A 17103-nucleotide genomic window follows, 5' to 3' on the forward strand; every position below is an offset into this window, starting at 1 on the left:
ATTTGATGTACTCTAATATATATAGCTCCACATGAAGCAAAAGGCTTTTGGAAGTGAACATCAAATTGCATTATTAACTCAAATAATTTTTGACAAAAATAATACAATTGCTAGAGGCATTATTGTAATCATCAATATATCCAAATGTACACTGCAAGATGTCTAAGAAAAAGCTCCAATCCATATGGGTTGCTATGCTCAAATTATTGTACCACTACAATGCTATTTTTTAGGGATATATGGGAAACTCATGCAAACACTATACATCATTTTAAAAATGATAGGTAGTAATCATTGTAAAGTGATCAAATTAATGGTATATATCATCCCACGGATTCTCATAAAAGAATTCTAGCCAGATACAAGGATTGGTAACAAAAGTAGGAGGAGTTACGTCACACACCATAAATGCCACTATCATTTGAGTTTGATTGTTTAATTGTAATTGTATAGCATTAAGAAATTGCATGAATTGATGTTCTAGAATCAAAAGAGGAGGAACCTATTACTCTACCATGAAAATAAATGATAATAAGTAAAAGAAAAGAGAAGAAAATGAAAAATTATTTAAAGAACAAAGATTTAAATGATGCAAAAGTTATATCTAAACCAAAAACATAAATCCAAGCACTTTTCAAGGATAATTAGAGCTACCTTTCATTTCCACCAATGTGAATGCATAAAATATAAAAATCTGCATATTTGATTATACAGAAGCGAGTGATTTGAATTAAAACCAATCAGATTGACTACTAAAATCCCACACACTAATAATAGTATACAACATCATAGCCATAGTATGTCACACATTAAGATTTTTATTTTTATTGAAAACTATAATAACATATTTTATTTCTAAATTTTTAACTTTTTAAAAGTTTGACTTTTATTATACATTTAGTTTTACTATTATTATTTCAAAATAACTGTAATATTAACTTTCTAGTAATGGATAATAACTATATAAACGCTCAAAAGACAAGTTTGTTCATTTATAATTTTTTAGCCTCAATATTTTTAGTGCATGAATGATAAGTAAAAGAAAATATCTTACATTTTCTTATTAAATAAACGAGTTTACTTTTTTCCACAAAATTCTTTTAAAGAAGAGATCTTAGTTAGAAGGCAAGAGAGGAATCAAAAGAAAAATGTGGGAGAGATGCTATCTCAGCTTGATACCTGGTGTTGGACTCTCCGAAGAGAAGTGCAAAGCGAGAGAACAGTTGTGTCTCGCAAATAAACCTCCACCTCAATAAAGAAACAATGTGTGATCTCTGCAAGTCTTTGAGTCTATCTCTTGACGTAAACCCAGAACTTAATCTGCATCGATCCACTGCAGATTCTTTTTCGACGCCTGTTGGCATGTCCCGCCTTGACACTTTCCTCCATCATTGGGATAGAATCCCGCAAAGAACAGCCTGCCAGAAACTTACAGATCTTATAAAACTCCCTCCGTCCTCGAATCCATGCCCACTCCACCACCCCTTGGCCTCCTGCTTCTCCTCAGCGCCCTTGATTCCCTCCCACAAGTCTGGCTGAACGGGAAGCCAGGCACCGCCAGGAGCAGTCCAATCCTTCAAGTTCTTCCAAGCAATTTAAGGCATGTTCCCGAAAGATAAACATACTTTCAATCGTGATTCGAAACGTTCTTTTCTTTTGCCTGCCCTTCCAATTTCATCACAAATTTCGTGTGGCTATGGCGGGCTATGTGGGGAGATTTGATAATCCGCAATAGTTCGTGCAATCTCTTGCTCCTCTCAATGATCGGATGTAGAAATTCATATTTCTGCCACGTGGCCCTAAATGTGTAACTTCAGACCACTATTTTATACATATATGTACACATTATTTTTAATTTAGGGTTCATCTCAACCTAAACTTTGCATCAAAATGAAAACACTGGTTTAGGGTTTAGGGTCTTCAATCTTTTATCTTAAAATCACACCAGGAAAAGGTTTATTGTGTGATCATCACTTTATTGCATTTTATCCATAGTGTTTCTTCCTCCTCACTTGCTCCGTCTAATATCAATGATTGTTACACTAGGAGAGAGACAGCATGATGGAGCAATTGAAAAGGACAAAGCTAAAAAAAAGTAAAAGTGAATCATCATTCAAACTTTCTAATAACTAAGCTAACCAAAGTCGAAGATACCTTAGTTAAAGAGAGAGGTCTCGCAAATAGACCGACCTTCTTTCCACCTGCGATGGAGGAGCAATGCATGATCTTGTCACAGAGAAAAAGGAGAGGGACTTTACCTTTTCGAGGAAATGCTGAAACTCTTTCACTCTGGCGGATTCTTTTCCGAGGCCACACCGTTGATTCAGGGCGTTGGTGACACTCTTCTCCATCATCGTTGCCACACAGAAGAATGTTAGCCTGCCAGAAATTTAGAGCTTATGGAAGGAAAATGGTGCTATTAGAAGCTCGTCCTTGGCCCAACATGCTAACAGCAGTGACCTCGAGGTCTAGGCATGACATGAAAGCTGGAAAGCAAGCAAAGAAAGGTTGAAAGCTGGAACCTTGGAAATGAAGCCAATGTCTCTGAGAAGCTTGGCAAACTACAGTCGCATTTCGATGCCAGTTTATCAATTTTCCTTAAACGATTCGAGCTAGTTGAGCACGGGCATACTTAAAAAGCTCGCATCACAAAACTGTCTTGCAGCCCTTGCTCCTCCCTGCAAGAGGAGACGTAGAACGCTAAACCCTGAGAAATGAGCCGTGCACCATACATCATCATCTACATGGAAGTAAGGTTAGTTCAATGAGAAACAACCGGTTTAGCAGTGTTGCTAGCTTGCCAATGTGTATGTCCATTGGGAGTGCTGCTAAATGACTGCCTAATGGAAAATAGCGTTACTTCCATGTAGATGCTCACGGAAGAAGAATATCTAGATATTCTTCTTGTGTGAGCGCTCCATACATGCTTAAAAGTATGAGAGATTTCTGTACCTCGCGAAGAATGGACAGTGCACTCTCCACAGCTTCGGTCTTGCATGGATCCAATGCCTGTTGTGACATTACATACATTACATGTGCTTACATGTAATGTTGTGACATTACATGTGCTTCTGTGAAAGCAACGACGCTTACCTTCTCAAGTTCTCCACCAGAAAGAAGCTTGATTTGCAAACAGAGTTCTACCAAAGGAGCACGGAGGATCTCTGGCAGCTGAAGTACTCGAATCAAAGAACAGAGTCAAAGAAAAACGCCATTACCTGAAATGAACACATGAGTTCATTGAAACGATTCTCTGTGTACAAACAGTAGCAGTTCCCATCTTTCACTCGTCCGGCTCGTCCTCTGCGCTGCCGCACATTTGTTTGTGATATCCATGAGCTTCTCAAATATCTGATAATGCATACAAATGAGACGGGATATCCTGGTGCCCTTTTCGTGTTTCTTCCGGTAAGTCCACCTGGTTTCTTACCATTCTTTGCTGTTTTGATGATAGGGAATGCTTAAAATACTTCAGTTATTCGATCGTTTAATGGTACCCAAAACACTCAGTGGTGATTGGCTTTCAGTTCTGCAAGTTACCATATGTCATTCTAGATTGTATTGGCCACAAACAATTGCAGAAACAAGTAGATTGTCGAAAGCACAAAGAAGATACCCACATGCCCAGTGCTAAGCATCTTGAAAAGGAAATTTTATACCTAATACAGATAAAATCAGAGAGAGAGATAGAGAAAATCAAACACCATACCAGACTTTTCCGAGTGTTTTCAGAATAGTTGCGATAAAGTGATTCTTTATAGAGAGGATTGACTGGCCTGCTTTCAAGTATCCAATCTTGGCGTCCTCTATTCTTGTCACACATTTTGAGAGGCCCTCTGCAGAATAAGATTAGCCAAACACTGCTTACATGAACTTTATCATGTGATGAATAATTCTGCAATGCTGCTAGATGACAAATAGAAGGTCTGCAGAGGATAAGTGCGGCCCGTGGCAGCCACCACAGGACTAGAAAATGTCTCTAACATAAGAATCACTTTTAAGTGGGTTCATTTTGTCCTCGTTTCTCTTTGCCACTAAGTCTCGCAACAGACTGATTAAAAAATCACCCTACACAGGTTTAACAATGAGGAACATCCATAAGCCACGTACCAAAACCGTCCGTTCGTAACAACCTGGGTCACTCTAAGAAAGCTTAGGAATTCCCCATGAACGACGCAAACGTACCGCAAGCCTCCGAAGCAATATGCCAGAAGAAAAAGTGTGTGTCATCAGTCCTGAAAGGCATGTCGTTCCATGTAGATTAACAAGAACCCAAAACCTTACAGCAAGTCGACGAGGTTGTGTGCAGACGATCTTACATGAGCTACCTTGACCGGCAGCGATCATGTTGCCCCAGAAATGCGAATTCTGGCATTGTGCTCCAAGTGAGGGGTGAGCCAGGCTCACCTCCGAGAGCTCTAGGATTTTTTTTGTTCACGTCTTCATGCTGTAAATTTTTTGGGCTCGGCGGGCCTCCACGTGGCAAAGGAGCTCGTGCGGCTCGTTGATGGTCAAGAAGTAGAGGATGGCAGTCCCGTTGATTACGATATGTTCACTCGGATTGGCCTTGGCATTGATCCTGCTCGATGATGCTATAGAGTCTTGCGGCCACGACTGCGTCTTCGCAAGAATGTGGGCGACTTGTGTGTCAGCTCCACCACAATAGTTTCCATTAAGTGGCAATGGAGTTGCTTCTCGCTCTGGATTTATGGGGAGTGGAGCTTGGGCACAAACATATCACGAAGAGAGAAGTTTCATGCTCTTTGGAAGACCGTGTAAACAGCTAATGAATGAATATTGCCCTTCATTCATTCATATATTATTTACAATGGTCTTACACAACCTCCCATGAGCATGATTCAAGTATGCAACTGTCCTCTTCCCTTGGGCAGGGCGCTGGGTCGATCTTCCTGCCGTGCCGGTGAGTGTTATGTTCTATCTGTTACTACTAAATAATAAATAATATACTAGTAATAGTACTCTTCATCTGAGGTCACAGGCGATCAAATAGCTTTACGGCTCTTCTGGCTTAAACGCATTACAGTATAGTCTTCGTGCCCCCATTTATCAATCCAGTATTGGATGTTATGCTCGCGGGTAGTGAATGGCAAAGCCCCTGAAAAGATTGGCCTCATATAAACTGTGTCCATGACCACCTCTTCTTTGTTATAAGGGTTGACACGGATCCTGCGACAACTGGCTTGCCTCCAGCCAAATGGTCCATTCCCAATCACCTGGAACTTATGTTTTTCACCTAAAATAATGTCCATTTGTGAGGTACTTAGATTGATTGCAAGGAGTAGAATATACCTGGAAGAATCTTAACGTAGCCTTCATCTCTTAACTTGTCCTGGAAGAAGATGACAGTGCTCAATGCCCAACCAGCTGCAGTACTAGCATATGAAATCCCAGAAATGGTTGCAGCTGCTGAAGTAATTGCAAGGAGTGCTGCAGTGGAGAGCCCAACCACTTCTACAACTCCATTTGCTACTAGAACGGCTACCAAAGGAGATGCTGCTCCAGCGGTGGCAACTATGGTGGAGATCACAGCAAAGGCTGTTACTACCCACTTGGCATATTTGAAGAAAATTTTGTCTTCCTCCACTTGGACCATGTAGACATCTGAAGTGTTGTTGTAGATCTCAATGTAGGAAGGAAGGAAGAGAGCCATGGTTTACAAATGAGTGAAGAAGAGGTCGGGTGTTGGAGAATCGTTCGTGAATTGCTTCGCCATGGTCTGGTCTTTATATTGGTTCAATCGATTGACAGAGAAAATGTGGAGGTCCCTGACAATATATAACCCTACAAGATGGAATCTCTTTCTAAAATAAAGCATTTCCTAGAGGTCCCATACCACTTGCAGCAAATATACATGTTGATATCACAGACGATTTGGAAGGATGGAGAGCCTATCCACATTACTAATGGGTAAGCTCTGGCGGCCGCCTTTCTCCTTCCACGTGGCATTTGACGGCGCCCTGTCAGCATAGGCGGAGCTTCACCGGCTATGGCCAAGATCCGGTTTAGATTCTGGGGATTTGTCCAGGTGGGACAGCACATATCAAGATTAAGAAGCAAGTTTTTCTTTTTTTCTCTCAAGACGAAGAAGAAAGCTACATCCCTGATGGAGAGGAGGAAAACGAAGTTACTGCTAGTGCTAAGTATTGATTTAAACAGAACTGTCCCTTTTAATTTTTTCTTTCTTTTATCTTTGTCCAGATTCAAGTTTTCTAGTTTGGCAGCAACAGGAAGCATCAGCCCCCGCCGCATTGTTCGCATTGCCCACGAAAAGGAGTGAACTTTATTCTCCCATTATTATTTATACTATTAAACTTTATTCGATAAAGTGGTATGTAATTAGTGCGTAATTGTTACTATGTATGCCCAAAAAAGGGCCATAGAGGACGATTCTATGCTTCATGTGGGATCATGGTGGAGGATTAAAAAAAACAAGGGAATACAAACTGGCTCTAATTAAGAAAATATCTTAAATTTAAGCTGTAATTCATTAATTAATCAATTCTGCTAACTGATATAAATTTTAAATTAGTTATAATAAAGCTTATTAAATATAACTTAACCTGGTCGAGGAACCATGACATGGTGAGCTCTATCTTTATCCAGTCATCCACAGCCTGGGATTTAAACCTTACACGAATATTTCTATCTCAGAACTACCTGGTGAGAAGCGCAAAGGGAGGGTGTAAACTTTGTTCCTTTTGTTTATAATTCGAGTTTAGTTATAATTAAACCTGATCACTGCTCCACTAAAACGAGAAGTTTGAGCACCGAGTTTACTACTTCTTTTCCACGAGCTGATGACAATCCCTGCAAAGAAAGAGATCTAGTGATCGTAAGATAGAGGAATCAAAAGGACAATGTGGAAAAAAGCTAGAAGCATCAAAAGGTTCTTTCCTGAGGTGATTTGGTCAGCTCGCTGAGTAGCAAATCCAGTGAAGACCGCAGCTCTTTGAAGAGCACAGCAGTTCGCGCTGGAACGTCGATCTTCATCCAGTCATCAACAGTCGCATATCCAACCTGTGATTTAAACCCAGTAAGAGATTACATGCGAATATTTCCATCCCTGCAATACCTGGTGTTGGACTTTGATGGAGCCACCAAAGAGGAGAAGCGCAAAGGGAGAGAGAACAGTTGTGTCTCGCAAATAAACTCTACTTGTTTCCACCTGCAATGAAGAAGCAATGCGAGATCTTGTCACGGAGAAATTGGACAAATAAAAAAGAGAGGGACTTGCCTTTTCGTGGAACACCAAGAACGGGTGCTGAAACTCTTTCACTTTAGAGTTTATGGAGGAAGGATGAACGTAGACTTCACGGCGGCCATCGGTCCACCGCGGATTCTTTTCCGACGCCAGACCAGCGCGTTGATTGAGGGCGTTTGCGTGTCCCGCCTTGACACTTTCCTCCATCATCGTTGCCACATTGGGATAGAGTCCCGCACAAAGAACAGCCTGCCAAAAACTTCCAGAGCTTATGGAAAAAGAAATGGTGCTACTAGAACCTTGATGACTGATGCAGATTGAGCATTCTGGTTGAACGGCTGGTTTATCTCGTCCAGGCACTTATCAATGTCCGCAGCCCGGTAATCGACCTGGAAAAACGAGTTGCAATGATAAGAAACTTGAAAAGCCGGAACCTTGGAAATGAAGCCAATGTCTCTCAGAAGCTTGGCAAACTGCAGTCGCATTTCCCTGCACAACACGATGCCAGTAGTTTATCAATTTTTCTTAAAAGATTAGAGCTACCTCAGCATGTTTAGCACGGGCATACTTAAGAAACTCGCATCACAAAACTGTCTTGCAGCCCTTGCGCCTCCCTGTAAGCAAGTCTGATGAGACAAAGGAAGATGTAGAAAGCTAAAACCTGAGTAACGAGCCGTCTCCAGTTTTCATAAGCCGCAACAATGACCAGGTGATCAGACTGTCTACCAGACGCGATAGTACTTTTCTCCGCTGCTGTGTCACCAAATGCGTGTTTAGCTCGTTCAGCAGCATCTCTCTGTGCGTGGAGGGGGTCAGCTGGCATAAAAATGATTTGTGGAATGGAATACCTGACCAAGAGGGGCGACGAAAGGTGACTTGTGACTCAAATAAGCAGCTATGGTTAAAACTGGACTTAAACAGCCAAGGAGTGCGCCATACAGCAACATCTACATGGAAGTAAAGTTAGTTCAGTCAGAAACAATGTAACAGTGCTGCTACCTTGCCAATGTGTACGTCCACTGGGAGTGCTGCTAAATGACTGCCTAGTGGAGTAAGATATTCTTCTTCTGTGAGCGCTCCAACCTGCGTATCAGATCAATACATGCTTAAAAATATGAGAAATTCGTCTACCTCACGAAGAATGGACAGTGCACTTTCGACAGCTTCAGTCTTGGGTGGATCCAAAGCCTGTTGGCACCAGATTAGGTTGTTCTGTGAAAGCAACGACACATACCTTCTCAAGAAACGAAGCCACATTCTCCACAGAAAGAAGCTTGATTTGCAAACAGAGTTCCACCAAAGGAACACGGAGCATCTCCGGCAGCTGAAGTGCTCGCATCAAATAACAGAGGGTCAAAGAAAAATTGCATTACCTGAAATGGACGCATATGTTTATCGAAACGATTCTCTGTGTAGAAACAGTAGCAGTTCCCAGCTTTCACTCGTCCGGCTCGTCCTCTGCGCTGCCGCGCATTTGCTTGTGATATCCAGGCCTCCATCATGCGCGACATTCTCTACAAATGCTATATCAGTATGAGACTTAGCACTGGTGCCAGGTATTACCCGTCGGGGTTCAAAACGATTTTCTTTGTGCTTTCCACAATCTATGACGTGAACAACGTCTTCAATTGTCACGCTTGTTTCTGCAATATTCGTGGCCAGTACAATCTACAATGCAATTGTTAGAATGACAGGGTAACTTGCAGGACAAAACGGTTTCTTACTTTGCGAATTCCACGTGGAGGCACTTGAAAAACTTTTCGCTGGTCTGCTGGAGCAACCGAGGAATGCAACGGCAAAAGCCACTCAGCTGCAGGACCACTGAATGTTTTCAGTACCATTAAACGATCAAGTAACTGAAGTATTTCAGGCATTCCCTATCATCAAAACAACAAAGAAAAAATTAGAGACGGTAAGAAACCAGGTGGACTCACTGGAAGAAACACTAAAAGGGCACCAGGATCTCCCGTCTCATTTATATGCATGATCAGATCTTCGAGAAGCTCATAATCAATCACGTCCTCATTGACGTTCGCCTAATGCAGGTAAACTCAGAGAGAGAGATAGAGAGAACAAAAACCATACCAGATTTTTCCGAGTGTTTTCGGAATACTTGCGATAATGTGATTCTTCGTAGAGGGGATTGACCGGCCTGCTTTCAAGTATCTGGTCATCACCCCATCCCATGCGGGCCAAATCTTGCCGTCCTCTATTCTTGTCAACCACATTTTGAGAAGCCCTCTGCAGAATAGCATTAGCCAAACACTGCTTACAATGTTTTTATGAACCTTATCATGTGATGAATAATTCTGCAATGCTGCTGGATTATCAGATGAGAGACGATATTCCAGTTTCTCGTATATATCCTCCAAGTAGAAGGTCTGCACAGGATAAGTGCGGCCTGTGGCAACCACCACAGGACAACCTCCAAAGTACTGAGAAAATCTGTCAGCATCCAGTGTCGCAGACCTGCATCAAGCGAAAAAAGAATGTTAATGTCTCTAATGACGCGGTGTACACTAACATCAGGATCACTTTAAGTGGGTTCATTTTGTCCTCATTTCTCTTTGCCACTAAGTCTCGCAACAGACTGATTAAAAAGTCACCCTGAAACCAAAACACAGGTATAACAATGGGGAACTTCCATAAGACACGTACCAAAACCGTCCGTTCGTGCACCTCGTCGACAACAACGTGTGAAACATCACAAAGGTCTGGGTCACTCTAGAACTCTTAACGGAGTTAGAAACTCCCCATGAACGACGCAGACTTACCGCAAGCCGCCGAAGCAATATACCCGTTGTGCAGAAGAAAAGGCGTGTGTCATCAGTCCTGAAAGGCATGTCGTTCCAGCCGAAATCATATAAAAAAAAGTTACCATTACCATGAAGCATCCAGACGAACTTGATATCCCACTGTACTTCCTGCTTCCCCGGGTCCTGCCTCGCATCGCTCACTTGCCACTCGTTCAGAAACTGAAATAGCCTGGTAAACAAACACAAACGCATTTATCAGCTCTATAGCTTAACAAGAACACAAAACCTTACAGCAATTCGACGAGGTTGTGTGCAGATGATTTTACATGAGCTACCTTGACCGGCAGCGATCATATCATCCAAGATGTACTGTGGCACCTGTACTAAAAATGCATAAACTCTTTATCTTACAAATTGAAGTCATTACCTGAGTGGTTTTCCCACTTCCCGTTTCACCGCTTACTACGAGAACATTGCTCGTAATCAAGTGTTGGAGAATTGTTTCTTTAACTGACGCTATAGGTAGTGAATGACGCGCAGACAGCATTGCCTTTCACCACAGAACCAATTTCATTGAGGCACATAAACAGCTACCTGTACCTGATATTTTTTGTCTTTCAGTTTTCTTTCCTGAATGAGCTTCAAATGACTGCTGACAGCGTCATGATCTGCAAGGACTCGTGTGTTAGCCAGATCCTCTTGGTAACATGGACTTACTTGTCTGCCTGAAACTCTTGCGCTCACGAACGATGACAGGCGGTTGGAAAGGTTTTGAAGTGCTCTCCGTAGTACGTACAGCCTCGTCAGGAGAAACTCTTGGTCTTTCAGACTCAAGAAGAGAGCTGATAAAATCATCTCTAGTTTCAGTGTTGCCTTCCGTTGCCATTTTCCCTGCACATAAAACGTAGATATAATTCACAGAAATGGAAGGACATAAGAAACTTCCACCTTGCTCATGCCAACGTAGCCACATTGATCGAAAAGGTTCTGCCAACTCAAGGTATATAGGTGCTTCGGGAAATAATGAAAACAAGCTCCAAGTGGCCACAGCATCTTGTGCCTCCTGAACGAGACAGCGAACACCATAAATAGTTGCAGGTCTACTGAGAAGAAGTGAAAAACAAACCGAAACTGTGCTGAAAAGATCCGCGTCTGGAAAACTAAACGTTACTGGACCGCCGCCTTTCTTTTGTTTTCCTCGTCCCACTCTTGGACGGAATACCGTTATCGCATAGTTGTAAGCACCTTGTTGAGCAGCTAGCTTTTCAAATTTAGGAGCTTCCCATCCATTTTTCTGGCAATATTGTTGAAGAATTGCTCGTGGAAATTTCTGTGGTTCATTAACTGCCTTTAACAGAGAAGCACCGTGAGTAAAAAAAGGAGAACGTTATGTTCTTACCTTTTTACGTTTGCTTTTGTCACCACGGGAGTCTTTCATTCCCCAGGGTTTGATCTCCTCTTTCTTTTGCAATTTGAGCAGCGTCTGAGGAATGGTCACAGCTTGCGCAGATTCTTCGTCAAACATTCCACCTAGATTTTCCTCGTCTTCCACGGCTTTATCATCAGAATGTTCCGTCAGCTGTTGCTTATTCTCAGAAGCACGGCCAGCGTCCACAAGCGAGCTTTCTTGATCAATAGTAGCAATCGGAGCAACTTGATCCTCGCTCGGTTGAACACTTGCAGCCGCTTGATCCTCGCTCGGTTGGTCAACTGAAGTCGCTTCATCCTCGATCGGTTGATCACTTGAAGCCGTTCGAACCTCCACAGAAGAAACTAAATCGTCTTCATTTAGCCCTGAGAGGAAGATCGTCAGCCGTATTCGTGCGTAAAACCTCATACCAAGTGAAAGCATTTTCTCCTTGAGATCTCTAATGGTCTTCCCTGCCTCGCTCTGACGTTGCTTGTCTTCTCTCGCCTTGGCTTCTGATGCAGCTTGTTTTGCAGATACAAATGCCAGTGCAATTTTCTCTGCTGAATCAAGTGGATTGTTCTACGTGATAAATATATTAGACGCTGTTACACGTAAAAAGCACTTACTCTATGTCGGGAAAATTTGCCATCCACGCGCTCCTGTTCTTTCAACAATTAGAAAGACAGGCAAAACATTCAAGCAGTACCTCCCAGTCTGAAAGATCGCTCTGACTGTCGTCTTCTTCCTCCTGAAGTCACAGCTTAAACGCATTCACAAAAACGATCTCTTACCGTACCTCCTCTTGTTGAGCAACATATTGCCGTATCCAATCTTTGTCAGCATCGTTCTCTGAGGTTTTTCGCTTCTCCTTGGCATTAAGTTGCAAGAGATCTGTAAAATCGCTCTTTTCTCTGATGCTTTCGGAGGATTTACTTGAATCGCCTTGAGATGATGCCAAGACCTGGACAGAACCCCCTGGGGAAAACGCATTTAGCTCGACAAGGCAAAGAAAATTTGAAAGGCTCCACCTTTATCATCTACAGAGAATCCGGTACTAAACTTTAGAGGCAGCTCATTCGGGTGAATATTAAGACAAAGCCAATCCAATGCGGTCTCCAATGTAGCGTTGCTCTGGAAAAAATCACAAATTTTTTTTTAAAAAATGAGAAGTTTTCTCAGCTTACCAGCGGAATGGCGGCTAGAGCAAGCTCGATCTGCTCAGCAGTGAATCCCTCATTCCCTAGACTATCATAAATCTTCCTCAGCTTCTTCACAGCCTGCTTCTTATCGACGATCTCGCCGCCGCTGGAGCTTGATTTCGAGGCGACATTACCGACGATCCGAGAGAGCGCCTTCTCTTCCTCTGCAGACAAACGCACCAGTGCCACGCCTCTCTGCTTAGGCGCCATTGGCATAAACCCTAAAACTCAATATTTGCTGGGGAAGAGTATCGAACGCACGACCAGTGGAGCACAGCGATTTTGTTTTTAGGTCGCGGGAGGACGAGGAGGGAGAAATGGCGAGCTCTTTCCTCGCGACGCCATCGCGGCATCTCGTCTGCTCTAATCTATCAGGTAAGCAAGATTTCTCTCGCCGCATTTGCAATCCTCCGTCGATCGTTCGATCGCTTCGCTTGAAATAAGAGCAATATTTCGCAGCGCGAGGAGTTAAATCTCTTAGAACAGGAATCCAAGCTCGTCCTCTGCACAATCTAGGCAAACTAAGGTAGATTTTTTCTTCGATTTCTAAGGACTACGAGCTCGATCTTTTTCTTTGTTCGTTCTTCTAGTTCTACATGGAAGAAAAACGTAGACAAGGCACAATGGAAGGCTGTTTTACAAGAGGACGCTCCCTACGCAGTGGCAATCGGTGCTTGTGTTTTGAGCTCTTTGGTTCTACCAAGTGGACAAACCAAGCCCGATGGCAGTGTTTTTGGTCCAGACGATGTTCGCTACGCAGCAATGGGGATTATAAGTTTCATTCCTTTGTTCGACTGGCTGGTAATCTCTTTTGTTCGTTCTTTGTTTTTCTTTATCGAACTTATGAAGGTCTTCTTCTTTTCTTACTATGAACTTAACTGTCTTGTTACTAGGCATGGGTATTTGCGTGGCTTGATACAAGCAAACGAAGATATCTCGTCTTCTCGATAGTTTATCTTGCTCCCTACCTCAAGTGAGAACCTGTCCTTAGTTTACTTCGCTGACTTGTGATTGAAAACGATGCAGGAGTGGGATGTCTTTGTCGACAGATGATAGCTGGTTACCCCTAGCTAGTGTACTCGCATGTATACTCCATGTCCAGGTCAGTCGGCTGTCGTTTTTATCCTTTCTTCTTTTACAAAAGAGCTTGATATTTTCTCTCCATGGGCTCCAGCTTGAGATTGCTGTGAACAACCAAAGCTTGGAAGAAGCGCAGATAAAGGAGAACATCACAAGGATGCTGTTTGAGAAAACCAGAATAAAAGAGCTGCGGGACCGGGGCACTGGACTTCTCTCGAGGCTACAAAATCTCGCCGAGCAATCCGCCGTAAGAACTTTTCAGAAGCTAGTCACAAAAATGTCTTCTGCTTCTTCTTTTGTTCTAAATTCGCTTCGCCTTGCCTAAACAACATCTTGCTCGTCACTTGCAGCATGCAGAAAAGCCAGAAGACTTCGAACATGAAGCCACAAACAACGAGTTTGAGACATGGGACGAGAAGTTCTTGCACAAGGTAAAGAAGAACAAGAGAGACGAGGTCGTAGACAGCAGTGAAAAGGCCAAAGAATGAGTGTAGCTACCGACACACGACACACGACTGCGAATATAAATAAGGTATACCTTTCAGCTTTCATCACTGGGCCCTGAATCTTTTAGTGTAACGCACTTTGCTCCACTCAGAAGCGAGCGTGAGCGCATGATCGCCTTTCAGAACGGGTCCTCAAGGTACGAACTAGTTTTCATTATCTTTGCATTTTGCGTGGTTAAGGTCTAGTTTGGAGGAGTCGTGCTTTCGTGGCTTGACTGAGACGTGCTGTCATTTTCCAACAAAGAGTGTTGGGTTGTCTTCACACCTTCCCGTCCTGTGACTCTGCTTGTGTGCCGCTCACCAGCCTGTGGATATTGACTCTTTTTTTCTTTAATTCCTTGAATTCCAGACTAGTTTCTTGGATTTATTCCAAACAGATCGATCGATGTACAGTAAGATACTATAACTCGGTCGTCGTTGAATTGAAACACCACCCTCTTGTTTCCTTGTGCATGGTAAGTGTGTGTATGATCTGTGTGTGTATCTCTGTCTTCATTCTTTGTGTGACTGTTTTCACGCGCTCTTGTTCGACTTTTCTACGTCTATCACGAATCGGTATCTGACGTCGTTCTTTTCCAGCCGCTTCATCGCCTCGTTGATGTAGTCGAAAGTTACCGTCTCGATCATACACTCGATCTTCTTCTCGGCGCTAAACTCCAGCATCTCTTGCGTCTCCTTCATGCTGCCGACAAAGCTCCCGGCGATCATACGTCGTCCTGGACACAAGCCACAAGTAAGTTTCTTGTCTCTCTCAAACCATTTAAACTTTTCTCTCGTTCTTACCCAGGAGGATATTAGGAGCCACGAACTGTAGAGGTGCCGGAACAACTCCAAGGAGAATGAACTTGCCATTCATTCCCAAGAGAGGCAAGTACATATCCAGCGGATGAGGAGCTGGAATGGTGTCGAGGATATAATCCAGGGATTGAGCAGCAGCCTGATCGTAAAATACAAACATCCAGAGAAAGAGGTAAGCATCAAGCAGCAGAGACAAGAAAAGAATTCGAGCCAGACGAGACGAGAAAACTTACTGCCATTTGCTCCGGATCAGTGCTGACCAAGAAGTCGTCCGCTCCCAGAACTTCTCGGGCCTCCTTCTCTTTGCTGCGAGAAGTGCTAATTACCGTAACGTGGAGACCGAATGCTTTGGCGAACTTGACTCCCATATGCCCGACACCGCCGAGACCGAGGATACCACACTTCTTTCCAGGCTCGGTCATTCCAAAGTGCTTCATCGGGCTGTAGACCGTGATCCCGGCACAGAGAAGCGGAGCTGCGGCGTCGAGTGACAGTCCCTCTGGAATGGTCACCACGAATCTGGAAAGAAAAGATAGCTCCCGGTCAGGAACGAGGAAGAATTCGCAGGAAAAAGCTATGGAGCTCAAGAACAGTGAAAGAGACAGGGGATGAAAGTGGGGACGAGAATATGGGTCTCGGCATGAAGAACTTTTGGGAAAACTTGGTAGCGGCGACGTGACAAGAACTTGGAAGACTTTCGACCGAATCTTTGTCACTTAGAACTTTGTCGGAGGAAACTTGGAGAACTCTTTCGCTGGAAAAGTCTGGGAAGAACTTGAAGAACAAAACTTGGAAGGAAAAGGAGGATTTTTCTTCTTGCCTTTGATCGACAACCATGAGATCGGCAAATCCACCCTGAGTTGGCTCGCCATCGGGGAAGACATCGTTGTAGGTCCATCGCTTTTTCGAGCAGTACTGCTCCATATCCCCGGTGCAAGCATTGCAATCCTGGCAAGAACCAACGATGCATCCGACGCCGACGCAATCGCCCACCTTGAATCTCTCCACGCCGGCACCGACTTTCGTCACGGTTCCCACCACTTCGTGCCTGGAATCAAACCCAATTCCATCGATCGATCAGTTCTCGCAAGGAATTCGATAGAAAGAGGATTTCATACCCGGCAACCATTGGGTATCGCGACATTCCATAGTCGTTCTTGAGCTGGTGGAGATCGGTGTGGCAGATTCCACAGTAGAGCACTTTAATCTCCACGCTATCGGGATCCACTTCCCTGCAAGAGCACGAAATTCTCATCTCGCCAATTCGATCCACTCGCGCTCGACAGGGAAATGGAAGGAAAAAAACCTGAGAGGGAATTCGTATGGCGAGAGAATGCCGGAGCCGTCGTGCGCGGCCCATCCGTGCGCTGTTCGTGGCGATTCTAGGCTGCCCATCTCCTCTCTCTCTCTCTCACTCGGGATTATCCTTCTCGCTCGATCCAAACGATCGATCGCTCACCTCTCGAGAGCTCCCCCCCAGCCGAAAACTTTTATAGTGTTGTCCAAGGGCGCATCCTGGCCGTCGGCCTCCCGCGCATCGCCACCGTTGATAATGGTTTCGGTCAAAATGCCGTCACCCCACCTACCAATCTTAAGCATAATTTGTAGTATGAAACTAGGCCTAAGTAAGAAGCTGTCAATATAAGTAAGACGTTGTCAACTTTTCTTGCTAGCGAATGGGTGCTGAGCGAATACCGAGAAAAGTAAACTTAAGAACGAATTTTGTTTCAATCTGGTTTACTTAGGGTTTAGGGCAGACTTTTAAAAAAGCATATTCTTGACAATATCCGCTAAGAAACCCTAAATCAAATTGTCTCTTAAAAGGAAGAACCCTAAACTCCTTTTTGCCCGTTTCACTTCTTTCGCTTCTTGGGAGGCTCCTCGTCTTCGTCATTGTTATCTTCCTCGTCTTCTTCGTCTTCCTCGTCATCTTCCTCCTCCTCGTAGGGCTCATCCCCATCGTCCTCCTCCACTTCTTCTTCCTCGTCCTCTTCTCCTTCCTCTTCCTCGTAGCTTGGGTCGTCGCCCCCTCCGGCTTCCTCCTCCCCATCGCCGCCGCCGCCGCCGCCGCCATCGCCATCCTCGTCGTCGTCGTTCTTGCCACCGTCGTCCACGTCCGAGCTCTCGCGCC

At 43.9% G+C, this 17103-nt stretch overlaps 4 protein-coding genes across 6 annotated transcripts; 1 reads left to right on the forward strand and 3 right to left on the reverse strand.

The window, feature by feature from the left end:
* Positions 1 to 4672: 4672 nt before the first annotated feature.
* Positions 4673 to 5694, reverse strand: LOC112343680. Its single transcript, XM_024667560.1, has 2 exons — positions 5311 to 5694; positions 4673 to 5254 (listed from the first exon to the last, which is right to left on the reverse strand). The coding sequence occupies exons 1-2, from the start codon at positions 5669 to 5671 to the stop codon at positions 5004 to 5006; spliced, it is 612 nt and encodes a 203-aa protein (XP_024523328.1). The 5' UTR covers positions 5672 to 5694; the 3' UTR covers positions 4673 to 5003.
* Positions 5695 to 6685: 991 nt separating this feature from the next.
* Positions 6686 to 12809, reverse strand: LOC9637021 (DExH-box ATP-dependent RNA helicase DExH7, chloroplastic). 3 transcript variants are annotated; one of them, XM_024667558.1, is made up of 35 exons: positions 12574 to 12809; positions 12418 to 12520; positions 12186 to 12364; positions 12096 to 12137; positions 12016 to 12048; positions 11818 to 11968; positions 11378 to 11772; positions 11105 to 11326; positions 10927 to 11041; positions 10696 to 10869; positions 10579 to 10646; positions 10406 to 10528; positions 10270 to 10356; positions 10107 to 10207; positions 9997 to 10054; positions 9881 to 9946; positions 9747 to 9829; positions 9511 to 9691; positions 9308 to 9463; positions 9157 to 9258; positions 8947 to 9099; positions 8786 to 8890; positions 8596 to 8736; positions 8457 to 8546; positions 8354 to 8410; positions 8222 to 8305; positions 8071 to 8169; positions 7884 to 8018; positions 7766 to 7836; positions 7657 to 7711; positions 7522 to 7611; positions 7256 to 7471; positions 7094 to 7186; positions 6916 to 7038; positions 6686 to 6828 (listed from the first exon to the last, which is right to left on the reverse strand). In XM_024667558.1, the coding sequence occupies exons 1-35, from the start codon at positions 12802 to 12804 to the stop codon at positions 6757 to 6759; spliced, it is 4254 nt and encodes a 1417-aa protein (XP_024523326.1). In that variant the 5' UTR covers positions 12805 to 12809; the 3' UTR covers positions 6686 to 6756. The 3 variants fall into 3 exon arrangements, with proteins under 3 accessions (XP_024523326.1, XP_024523325.1, XP_024523327.1); XM_024667557.1 differs by having other exon boundaries at positions 7522 to 7711; XM_024667559.1 differs by lacking the exon at positions 12574 to 12809 and having other exon boundaries at positions 7522 to 7711; positions 12186 to 12350; positions 12418 to 12511.
* A 38-nt stretch (positions 12810 to 12847) lies between these two features.
* LOC9637022 lies at positions 12848 to 14678 on the forward strand. The gene is made up of 8 exons (XM_002993936.2): positions 12848 to 12963; positions 13048 to 13114; positions 13179 to 13389; positions 13482 to 13561; positions 13615 to 13690; positions 13763 to 13915; positions 14019 to 14200; positions 14267 to 14678. The coding sequence occupies exons 1-7, from the start codon at positions 12906 to 12908 to the stop codon at positions 14154 to 14156; spliced, it is 783 nt and encodes a 260-aa protein (XP_002993982.2). The 5' UTR covers positions 12848 to 12905; the 3' UTR covers positions 14157 to 14200; positions 14267 to 14678.
* On the reverse strand, positions 14518 to 16443 carry LOC9636603 (probable cinnamyl alcohol dehydrogenase 7/8). Its single transcript, XM_002993954.2, has 6 exons — positions 16279 to 16443; positions 16091 to 16204; positions 15793 to 16020; positions 15206 to 15491; positions 14958 to 15111; positions 14518 to 14890 (listed from the first exon to the last, which is right to left on the reverse strand). Exons 1-6 carry the CDS (start codon positions 16365 to 16367, stop codon positions 14688 to 14690), a joined length of 1074 nt encoding a protein of 357 aa, XP_002994000.1. The 5' UTR covers positions 16368 to 16443; the 3' UTR covers positions 14518 to 14687.
* Between the last annotated feature and the right edge of the window lie 660 nt (positions 16444 to 17103).

This window comes from Selaginella moellendorffii, unplaced genomic scaffold, assembly GCF_000143415.4.
Source record: "Selaginella moellendorffii unplaced genomic scaffold, v1.0 SELMOscaffold_179, whole genome shotgun sequence".
NCBI lineage: Eukaryota > Viridiplantae > Streptophyta > Lycopodiopsida > Selaginellales > Selaginellaceae > Selaginella > Selaginella moellendorffii.